General features: G+C 39.8%; 1 protein-coding gene and 1 pseudogene across 3 annotated transcripts in view; one reads left to right on the top strand and one right to left on the bottom strand.

The window, feature by feature from the left end:
- GALK2 (galactokinase 2) overlaps positions 1–11,859 on the bottom strand; it is a 142,539-nt gene that overhangs the window by 86,188 nt on the left and 44,492 nt on the right. For all 3 annotated transcript variants that reach the window (XM_012649451.1, XM_012649450.1, XM_012649449.1), the window contains exons 4-5: positions 5,194–5,284; positions 2,166–2,312 (exon numbers count right to left, since the gene is read on the bottom strand). In XM_012649451.1, the coding sequence (XP_012504905.1) occupies positions 2,166–2,312; positions 5,194–5,284 (238 nt within the window). The remainder of the gene's footprint in view (positions 1–2,165; positions 2,313–5,193; positions 5,285–11,859) is intronic.
- On the top strand, positions 6,529–7,884 carry LOC105814147 (annotated as a pseudogene).

Below are 11,859 nucleotides of genomic sequence, written 5' to 3'. Positions count from 1 at the left end.
ACTCCTTTCATGAAACATTCTCTTCCTTCTCTTTGCTGTTGCCTCACCTTTTTGGTTTTCCTGCTACTTATTAGATTACTCCTCAGTTTTCTCAGTGGACATCTTTTCCTCTGCCCATCCCTCAAATGTTCATGCTTATTGGGGCTTTGCACTGGGTCTTCCTTACTCTTCCACCTATATTTCACCACTGGATGTCCTTATCCACTCCTATGGCTTCAAAAGCCAATTATATACTCATGATTCCCAAATGGACCATCTCAAGTCCAGATCTCCTTCCTGACCTTCAGAGATATTTTTGTTATGAAATACTAAATAACTCCATCAATACGCCCATGGATTCCTCACACTCAACATCTCATCTTCCCCTCAAACCTACTTTCCATCAACATTCCTTATTCCATGAATCATACCAAGCCAGAGACCTGGATATAATCCTTAACCCTTTGCTATCCCTCAGCCCCACACCCAATCAATGACCAAGTCCTACTGATTTTGTCTGAGATCTTGAATCTATCATCCAATTCTGCCTATTCTCACTGCCACTTCCCTAGATCAAATCATCTCCCTACTGGTAATATTGTTACCCTTAAATCCAGACTTTATAATACAGCCAGGGTGATCTTTCTAAAATATAGATACTATGTTACCTTCTTCCTAAAACCCTACCATGGTTTCCCACTGCTATGAAGATAAAGCCCAAATTCTTCAACATGGTTTACAAGGCTCAGCATCTGATCTCCTGCCCTATAATCCAAATAGCTGTATGCTCCAGCCATACCGATCCTCTTCTAGTTCCTCCAACAAGCCACAATTGCTCTTACTATAGATATTTCCACATGATGTTCTCTCCACCTGATACACACTTATCTGATGATGTCAGTGTTATCATGCCATCAGTATTTGTTGACTAATATGTACAACTCCTTGAGCCCTTGGTGTCTCAGCATAAATGTCCTATGCTCTAAATCTGCTCACATAGCACACTTCTTATCCATTTACTACACTCCATTACAGCTGCCTAATCATTTGTCTCTATTTCCCTTTTAGATCATAAGCATGGTGAGGGTTAAGATTGTGCCTGTTATATTTCCAATGCCTTGAACATTACCCAGCACAAAGCAGCCACTAAATAAATAATGATTGAATGATGAACAAAGGAATGAATAAACAAAGAATCAGATTGAAAGTTGTACCAGGGGAAATACATTTTACATATGGACTTTCTTTCCCTTGCTTTCTCTCAAAAAACAAATAGTAAGTAAGCTACCCTTCTCCCCAAATAAGCCATTGTTTACAAATGGCTAATTAATGTATACTTATACATGACAGCTAAAGAGAAGAATTCCATCTGAACCTTTGCTTTCTCCTCCATTTCTCCTTTTCCTCCTACATACAAAATTTTCAAACTGAGAGTTTAAACACACTTAAAAGAGACTAAGCATGTGGCTGACTTTCTCTTGATCTGTCTGATGCCCAGTCTGTTCCCAAACCATCTATAAACTTGGTAGTGTATGTACATAGGGTCAAGAACCTATGATAACATTTCATTTGACCCAGAATGCCAAAGCACTAATTAAAGCTGAGCATACCTGCTCTGAACTCCAAAGTCAGAGATCTACGTGAACTATAAAGTTTAGGCTTTCAAACCTCTTATAGAATTTATATTTCCTATAAATAAGCATGTCCTCTTTGTAATCCAATATTTTTTTAAAGCTTATTTCAGTGATTAACCTGTTCACATAAACGGACATGCTGTTCAGTTTCTTTATTACCTGGTCTTTATCCTTTTTACCTACTGCTTGTCAAATATTGAATTTAAGGTTTTGGGTGAAAATAAGCAAACCCAATGATGAGTCTTAGAATTTCTTCCTTTAAATTTAACTTGTTAATGAGGTGATCTAAAAAGACATCAATGTATTCAAACTCCAAATTTAATCTAAGAGCATTTTAATATAATTATTCACAGATTTATTCACTTACTGTGTGAATCATCTACCTTTTAGTGATTTATCACAAGTAGAACTTGTTAAGTTACAAGGCTTGCCCATGTGTGCAGTCCTTTCAGATAAGATAAAGTTTTCCCATCAAGGAAGACATTCTGATTTTGAGATTTGATGCCTTTGGAAGGAGAGGTTTCCGTGAGGTTTACTACCAAAAGTAGTTACCTTGGATAGGTTCATTCCCAGCACTGTGAGTGTCACCAAGCCAGCACAGCAGACCAAAGCACTGGAGCTGGAGAGGCCAGAACTTGGTGGGATGTTTCCATCTACCAAGCAATTCATTCCAGCCAGGTTACTAAGACCAAAGTGTTCCTAAGAATATAAGGAAAAACAGCAATAGTAATTTCAGTGTTGGATTCAAGGAACAGGGAAATCTTCTTTCATTCCCCAGAAAGCAAAAGTCTATCAATAGACTTATTATAATAGTTATAGAAACTAGCTGTACAATTCAATTTAGTTGAAACTATACATGACATTTTATTTAATGGCTCTTGGCCATAAGGTAAGGTAATTTGAAGATTACCTTTTACTTTGTTCAACAAAAAGCTACTGATCTATTCCCTAAAATTGTCTTGAATATTCTTTTTCTTGAATATTAATTTGAATGTGGAAAAAATATAAAACAATTATAATTCAACTTATCAAGTAGCAAGATAAGAAATACACAATTATCTGTGAGGTAGGTTAAACCTCCACGCAACACATCTCCAGCATTCTGTTATTATAAAAGTCTAACCCCCAAGCAATGGCTTGTTTCTAAGGAATGTCTTGCTTCAGACATCCTCTGAAGATAAAGAGTCCCAAACTTTCTCAGTTTTGTTTTACTTATAGAAAAACCTAGGCGCCAAGAGATTAAGAGACTTTCCCAAGATCATACATAGGGAGCTGGGAGTAGGGTCCAGGTCTCTGATTCTTGGTTGAGAACTTCTCCACTGCAATTAGAAACCTGGGCCAGCAAACTGTCACTGTGATTTAATATGTCAGCTATATGAGGAAATCCAGATTTTTGCTAGAGTTTATAGATACAGTTTAGCCATATGGCAGCTTTAAAGACAGCCAAATTAGAATTCAGCCACAAATGAGAATGCAGACTCTAAATGAGGCAGGAAAGTTCTATCTCTACAAATAGGAAAGCCCAAAGAAACAATCAAACTCTGATTTAAAGATGGAAGACTCTAGTATACTTACATGAATATCTAGGACAAGGACACTTTACATAATAGCATATCATAATCCTTGTGGTTTAGGATTTTTAAAAAATCAGGTCCACCTCCTCCTCAAGAAAAAGTACCATCATCTTTGCAAATGACTCAAACGACTCAAGACCAAAGTATGAAACACTATTATATTACCTAATTATGTATTTCATCATACATATTATTCTAGGGAGAAATTTCACTAAACTAGTTAGAATAACCAAAGTAACAACAAAACTCTGCAAATAAAAGACTCTTTTTCTCCTTAATTTTTTTTTCCTAGCTGGCAAAACTCATGCACCACAAAAAAAGAGATTCAGTTGGATGTACTTCTCTTCTTGATTTCAAGTCATCTAAAAATTTCCTTCCAGAAATACAAACAAATTATAAGCTGAAACACTGTTGCTGCCAATGCCCTTTCATAAAGAACATCAGACAGCTTGTTTTAAAAAAAAAACAAAAACCTTGGAGAATACTATATATTTAACTATAAACTGATCCACAGGGTATCTTGAATGTGAATCATACTTATGAACTTATCACGCAATGTTTAAATTAAAATGTACAACAGATTCAAAATGCAAATGGGTTGTGCCAAATTCTGTAATAGCTCTGTCCCAAAAGGATAACATGTTCAATTTAATATAAACAGATTATCCTCTGAGGCTTTCTAGTATTTGAATTTGAAGGTTTCTGAACAGGCTAATACTTAAATTACTTTTCTGCCAAAAGTTCATTGTATAAACCTGCTTTTGTACATAAGTTGTCAAACCAAAGGGAAAGCTTTAAAACTCGAAATGCTCAAAAACAGTACAAATCAACATGCATTATTTAGGCCACTTTATCCATATGCTACCAAAAGGCATGTTGTTATAAGGAATACCAAATGCTTCCAAATACTGTAATTCCCACTAACGCATATGACAAGAAAATGATTTGGAGATTTAAAACCTACCAATAACTTTTCCTATAAGTTATTACCATGTGTCTAACAGGAAAAAAACACATAAACACACAAAAAAAGAAAGAAATGAATGTGGTAACTAATAACAAAACCACCACCGTTAGAGTACAGTTCTACATATCAGAAATAAATCTGATGTATTTCTGTGCCAGATATACCACTGAGTCCTAGGCTACTCGTGATAAAGTTTCAGACAGAACCACCAGGCAGTAAGGAACACAGATTTCTAAAACATGAGTTAATTTGTTTGCTCTTTGCTTACAAAGGCAAAATCCATCTCTTAACATCCTACCTATGATTCTATACAAGAGTCACGACATCTAAAATAATTACTGAAATATAAAAGTGGCTCTAAAAAACAGCAAATATCAAATTTTTTGTCCTATATACTTTTTCAACAACGAGAGAAAATGGAAATATTTTATTTTATTGTTCTTATACATAACAATAGAGATTTTCAAGGTAATTATTCCATGTTTCTAGGAAAATACACATTTCATTACATCTTTTTTTAACTCCATCTGAAATAGTAATAATAATAATAATTGTCATTTATCAAATGCCTACTATTGTCAAGCACTGTGTAATTCTTGCAATAACTATTTGTCAGAATAGCAATGACATCATTTTACATAAGAGGTTAAATTAACACAGCTGGTGGTGCCCAGATTCAAACATGGGCTGTCTGACTCCAAATCTTATTACAGCACACACTTACATATCCCAAGAATAAAATGTAAATAATATTACTAAAACATATCCTCAAAAGTAAATTTGAACAAAGATTTTTTAAAAAACAGGTATTTGTCAGATGCACCTGATTTATGAACAACCAGCTTATATGAAAGACCACTACTGCCCCCTGTGAACACCACCCACAATCATGTCTTCTCCACCCTCTATAAATTAGCAAAACAGAACAGAAACATCAGTTAGTACTATAATAAGGAGACAAAAATGATACAGTAAATAAATCTGATATAATACACACCATAATCTCAACTGCTAGTAGGTCCCTTATAAACCAATTTACCTGAATTCCTTTAAATCCACATAGGAAATAGTTGTGCCACAGAGGCTTGGTTTTGTCAATCTGAATGTTATTAGCGTTAGTACTGAAGTCCCTGCAAAAACAAAAGACAATGTTAATTTAAAAATCTGTAGGCCTTGAGCTGCAAAATCATGGTTGACTGCTGCCATCTTGTGCCAAGGTAGTGATACTGACATCGCCTTCCCCATTTATTTTCAATATATATTTAAGTCTACCGCAAAACAACGAACATCTCTAGCTGCTAAAAGTTAAGAGAGGAAGTTGTAGTGGCCTTAATGATTAAACTACCTCCAACTGACCCTTTTTATTTCCTGAAACAGAAAGGAAACAATAGATTTTAGAATAATATATAGCTATTGTCTCTTCCATGTTGGTCCTTGTTAAGCTGGTAAAACCATATGAATGCTTATCCTCCGGACCTGCTGTCTGGCACACCTCCAGATGAAACAGGAGTACTCAAAGCCATGTTTTCCCATACTCTCTCCACCCACCCAATTTTACCATCTGCACAGTTTAAGAAAAAGAAGGAACAAACAAATAATGATTCTAATGGATCATAACCCATTGAACAAAATAAGATTCCATGAGTCTACAGTGATATAAATTAACAAATTAATAAACAGCTAAATGAAGGAGAAGGGAAAACTCTCTCTTGTAGTAAAATGCCAACTAAGAGATATAGAAGAAATGATGGAAACAGAAAAATCACTACATGGTAAATTCCATGATAATTGTTTCAGGAAAGAATTATTAATGCGTCTAAAATCAGAGAGTAAAAATTTGGTGAGAAACAAGATATTTACATAAACTCCAAGTACTTCCCCACCAGATTCTTATTAATTACGAAGGGAAAAATAGTAACTTCATAGTAGAAAAACATGGCAGACACCACCTTAAGCAAATGATCAAAATTAAATCACCAGTAAAAGGATATCATGTGCCTTCTTGATATGATACACTGAGGACATATCCATGGATATGTGGGAATTCCTTGCACTATTAGTGTGACTTCCTTGTAAGTAAAAAAAAAAAAAAAAAACTTCAAAATGAAAAATAGGTAGATACATAGATAGGCTCCTAAATCAGTCAAAGGACAAATTATGTGAAATGGGGGATCAATAAAAAACGATTGAGTGCTCTCCATATAATTTACTAAATATCTACTATATTACAGCCATTGTAGTAGGTACCTTCTATGCATTATCTGAACTCAGTAACATGGATACATTGTCTCCATCAAAAAATATTCAATAGCTTTTTTCCCAGCGGGTTTGCCACCAGAACACAGGTATCATGAAAACCACCCACAAAGCCGAAATGGGGAAGAAAAAGGCTCATATCAACATTGTCGCCATTGGATACGTAGATTCAGGCAAGTCCACCACTACTGGTCCTCTGATCTACAAATGTGGGATCGACAAAAGAAACACCGAAAAATTTGAAAAGGACTCTGCTAAGATGGGAAAGGGCTCCTTCAAGTATGCCTGGGTCCTGGATAAATTGAAAGCTGAGCGTGAGCGTGGTATCACTATTGATATCCCCCTGTGGAAATCTGAGACCAGCAAATTTTGACTATTATTGACGCCCCAGGACACAGAGACTTTATCAAAAACATGATCACAGGCACATCTCAGGCTGACTGTGCTGTCCTGATTGTTGCTGCTGGTGTTGGTGAATTCGAAGTTGGTATCTCAAAGAATGAGCAGACCTGTGAGCATGTCCTTCTGGCTTACACACTAGGTGTGAAAAAACTAATTATTGAAGTTAACCAAAATGGATTCCACTGAGCCGCCCTACAGCCAAAAGAGATACGAGGAAATCATTAAAGAAGTCAGCACATACATTAAGAAAATTGTCTACAGCCCCTACACAGTAGCATTTGTGCCAATTTCTGGTTGGAATGGTGACAACACGTTGGAGCCAAGTTCAAGGGATGGAAAGTCACCCGTAAAGATGGCAATGCCAGTGGAATCATGCTGCTTGAAGCTCTGGATTGACTCCTGTCACCAATTCGTCCAACTGACAAGCCCTTGCATCTGTCTCTCTAGGATGTCTACAAAATTGGTGGTATTGGTACTATACTGGTGGGCCGAGTGGAGATTGGCGTTCTCAAATCCGGTATGGTGATCACCTTTGCTCCAGTCAACTGAAGTAAAGTCTGTTGAAATGCACCATGAAGCTTTGAGTAAAGCTCTTCCAGGGGACAACATGGGCTTCAACGTCAAGAATACGTGCTGTTAAAGACGTTCATCGTGGCAACACTGCTTGTGACAGCAAAAATGACCCACAAATGGAAGCAGCTGGCTTCACTGCTTAGGTGATTATCCTGAACCATCCAGGCCAAAATAGCACTGACTACACTCCTGTACTGGATTGTCACACAGCTCACATTGCCTGCAAGTTTGCTGAACTGAAGGAAAAGATTGGTCACTGCTCTGGTAAGAAGCTAGAGGATGGCCCCAAATTCTTGAAATCTGGTGATGCTGCCATCATCAATATGGTTCCTGGCAAGCCCACGTGTGTTGAGAGCTTCTCTGACTATCCTCCTCTGGTTCGTTTTGCTGTTCATGATATGAGGCAGTTGCTGTGGGTGTCATCAAAGCAGTGAACAAGAAGACTGTTGGAGCTGGCAAGGTCACCAAGTCTGCCCAGAAAGCTCAGGAGCCTAAATGAATATTATCCTTAATACCTGCCACCCCAGTCTTAACCAGTGGTGGAAGAACTGTCTCAGAACTATTTATTTCAATTGGCCATTTAAGTTTAATTGTAAAAGACTGGTTAATGATAACATACGCATCATAAAATCTTTAGAAGGAAAGGAGAATGTTTTGTGGACCATTTTTGTTTCTTTTTGTGTGGCAGTTTTAAGTTACTAGTTTTTAAAATCAGTACTTTTTTTTTTTTTTTTTTGAGACAGAGTCTCACTCTGTTGCCCAGGCTAGAGTGCCGTGGCGTCAGCCTAGCTCACAGCAACCTCAAACTCCTGGGCTCAAGCAATCCTCCTGTCTCAGCCTCCCAGGTAGCTGGGACTACAGGCACGTGCCACCATGCCTGGCTAATTTTTTCTGTATTTAGTTGTTTGGCCAATTTCCATCTATTTTTAGTACAGATTGGGTCTCGCTCTTGCTCAGACTGGTCTTGAACTCCTGAGCTCAAGCAATCCTCCCGCCTCGGCCTCCCAGAGTGCTAGGATTACAGGGGTGAGCCACCACACCTGGCCTAAAATCAGTACTTTTTAATGGAAACAAATTGACCAAAAATCTGTCACAAAATTTTAAGTCCCATTAAAACAAAGTTTAATGAGAAAAAAAAATATTCAATGACTGACCACTTAAGTATGAAAGGCATATAGAAGAAAATAAAGATAAAAGGCAGAGATCTTATCTTTTTTTTTTTTTTATTTCAGGGTATTATGAGGATACAAACATTAAGGTTACACTTTATGTCTTTACCTCACCCAAGTAAGGGTTAGGGGCATGTCCTTTCCCCCTGCAATGCTCCCCATGTCCTTTAGTTGCGAGTTTACCCGCCCATCCCCCTAATTCCTGGAGAGTATTTCTGCCATGTGAGCACCCGAGTGTTCATCAGTTAGTACCAATTTGATGGCGAGTACAAGTGGAGCCCATTCTTCCGATCTTTTGGTACTTCACTTTGGATAATGGGCTTAAGTTTAATCCAGGAAAGTATAAGAGGTTCTAAATGACTGTCGTTTATTATGATTAATATTCCATTGTATATATATACCAAATTTTAATAATCCATTCATTAATTGATGGGCACTTGGGTTGTTTCCACATCCTTGCAATAGTGAATTGTGCTGCCAAAAATATTCAGGTGCAGATGTCTTTATCATAGAATTTTTTTGCTCTTTTGGGTAGATGCCTAATAGTGCTATTGCTGGATCGAATCGCCCGATCTCATCTGATCTCGGAAGCTAAGCAGGGTTGGGCCTGGTTAGTACTTGGATGGGAGATCTTATAAGAGTCTATAATCTTCAGATGTGAACAGGAATCACTACCAGATAGAAATGTCCTGTGATAGTGTGTAATAATGGGTGGGATATAAGGCTGACAGGGTATTATTTCTATGGTTAGCATTGGGTGGAGAGGGAAGGCCTTCCTGGAGGCTCAGGAAGGTTCAGTGACATTCCAGAGACACACATCTGACTCCAGCTCATAAGCATTTTATTCTACTGTCACTCATGGAAGTTAAAATATGTTGTCATAGTCAACAAGGGATCACAGAATTTGAAAGCAGATAAAGTTATGGTAGAATATCTAACAGATTCTGTTCCTAGCTAAAAGGAGATACTTAAAGTCACAAAGAAAAGAAAAATAGGAAGGGATGGGGGGTGATATTCAAACAAAAAGAGAAGGAAAGTTGTACAGATTTAGCAAGCTAGACGAGCAGCATTAAGGAAAAAACTGAAAAGTGTCTACTCCTACAGAATTAGAGGTGTGGCTTAGGCCTATCAGAAAAAAAAACAAAATTGCTTTTTCTACATGTGCTCCCATGTTGCAGAATTCTGAGAAGAAAAATCCTAAAAATGAACAGACATGACTCATTACATTGATACTTTCTACTTACACATTTCATTCATTCATTCATTCACTTGTTCTTCCAAAAAAAAAAAAATTGTCCAGTGTCTACCCTATGGGTGTCTGGCACTGGGCTAGACCATTTACAATAACCCTAGCATCAAAAAATATGAAATAGGAGGAGAAGATGGCTGATTGGAGGCATCTGGTACTCACCTCCTCCATAAAGAACAAAAATAGCAATAGTGTGATCTCTTTGATCACACATCAAATAGATCATCTAAGACAGAACGCTGGAATTCAATAGAGAAGTGACAGGAAACACCAAAGGCAAGGAAGGAGAAGGAAGCAAGACAGACTGCTCAGATGCGATCAGCTGGGAGCCCAGAGAGGTTTCCCGACAAAAGCAAACGGTGAGTGAGAGACTCCCAGCAGTCTACATTCCGACTGAGAACTCCTGCAATCCCAGCAATGGGAGAGACCAAAGACCCATGTGGGGCCCAAGACTAACATAGGGACCCACCTGGAGATCACATAACAGCATTGTTGCAGAGAGGGAGCTCACACCGGGTCCCACACACCCCCAAGTCCTAAGTAGCTACACATGGCCATTTTGAGAGCCCAAGCCCCATTAGACTGCATCCTGCCATGGGGCCCAACAGCCCCTGCAACTCAACATCTCTGGAGCCCTGCTGACATCCCTGTTCACAGCCACTGCTACTACTGGCTACTGCTGCCAGGGCCAAATCAGGAGCCATTGACAGTGATGCTAATACTCCTAGCAATGGGCCATTGAGCATTTTCATGTGCCCTGAGATCAGATTCCCCCACTAGAAGCCACCACCACTACTGGCTTCCACAGTAGAGTCAAAGCATAAGCCACTGGCAACAACCTCACCAACACCAGCAGCAGGGCCACCATGCATTTACAGGCACCCTGAGGATAGACTATCTCACCAGGAACTGCCACTGCCGCTGGCTGTCAGCACCAGGGCCATAGTGCAAGTCAACAGCAACAACCCTGCTTCCTCCAACAGTAGGGCCACTATGCATTTACAAGCACCCTGAGGACATGCTACTTCACCCACAGCTGCTACATGGGGCCGAAGCACATACTCCATAGCCAACTGCCTATGACTGCTACCGCTAAAGGCAACCCAACTCTCCCCAGCAGCAGGGCTGCAGCACAGCCACTGTTGCCCCAACCTGAGCATTGTGCTAGGGTTCTGGGATCACCCTGCCCCTGCCTACCACAGCCAGCACCCACAGGCACCAAGAGAGGGCTTGAGAACAGGCCCACAGATCCACAGTTACCCCTGCTCAGTGATCAAGTATGCCTTTCAGGGGCCTAGGAATTGACCTGCCCTGTCCACCATGGTTAGCAAATGAGCACTACTCCCAGGTTTCTGAGAATGGGCCCACCCAACCTGCTGCTGCCACCATAAATGGCATCTACTCAAACAGACTACATGTAGACCTGGGGATTGGACCACTCAGCTCATTGCACCCACCACTAACACCAGCATAAACCACTTGGGAGCCAGAGGGTTGTCCCACCACTGCTACTGTCATTACCTATGCCAAGCCAGCTACCCAGGGGATCGAGGACCCACCCACCAGCCTAGCCTACCACTGTCACTGCAGGAACCCAAGGAAGGCACTAGAAGGCCTAAGAATCAGCCTACCTGGACTCACTGACACCAGTGCCAGTGTATGCTGCCCTGTGGCCTAAGGACAGGCATGTTCAGCCCACCTTTGCCACCACTGGGGACCAAAGATTGGCCCAGCTAACATCCCCGTCCCCCGGGAAAATTCACCACAGTCTCCACTGACAACCACATCCTAAGCCACTGAAAAAAAAATCACAGACACCACTGATGCCATTTACAGCTGAAGGAATTACACAGAGACTATACCACTGCACACACCCAGAATCAAAGCCACACTCCTATACCAAAATAACACCATAGATACATCCTCAGGAAAAAAAATCCTCCCCTATGAAAGCAAACCTAAAAAACTGGAAGTAAGGGCCAGGCACGGTGGCTCAAGCCTGTAATCCTAGCACTCTGGAAGGCCGAGGCGGGTGGATTGTTTGAGCTCAGGAGTT

Source organism: Propithecus coquereli, unplaced genomic scaffold (genome assembly GCF_000956105.1).
Source record: "Propithecus coquereli isolate 6110/MARCELLA unplaced genomic scaffold, Pcoq_1.0 Scaffold3, whole genome shotgun sequence".
NCBI lineage: Eukaryota > Metazoa > Chordata > Mammalia > Primates > Indriidae > Propithecus > Propithecus coquereli.
Note: the sequence above shows the minus strand (reverse complement) of the source record. Positions and strands in the feature narration are given on the sequence as shown.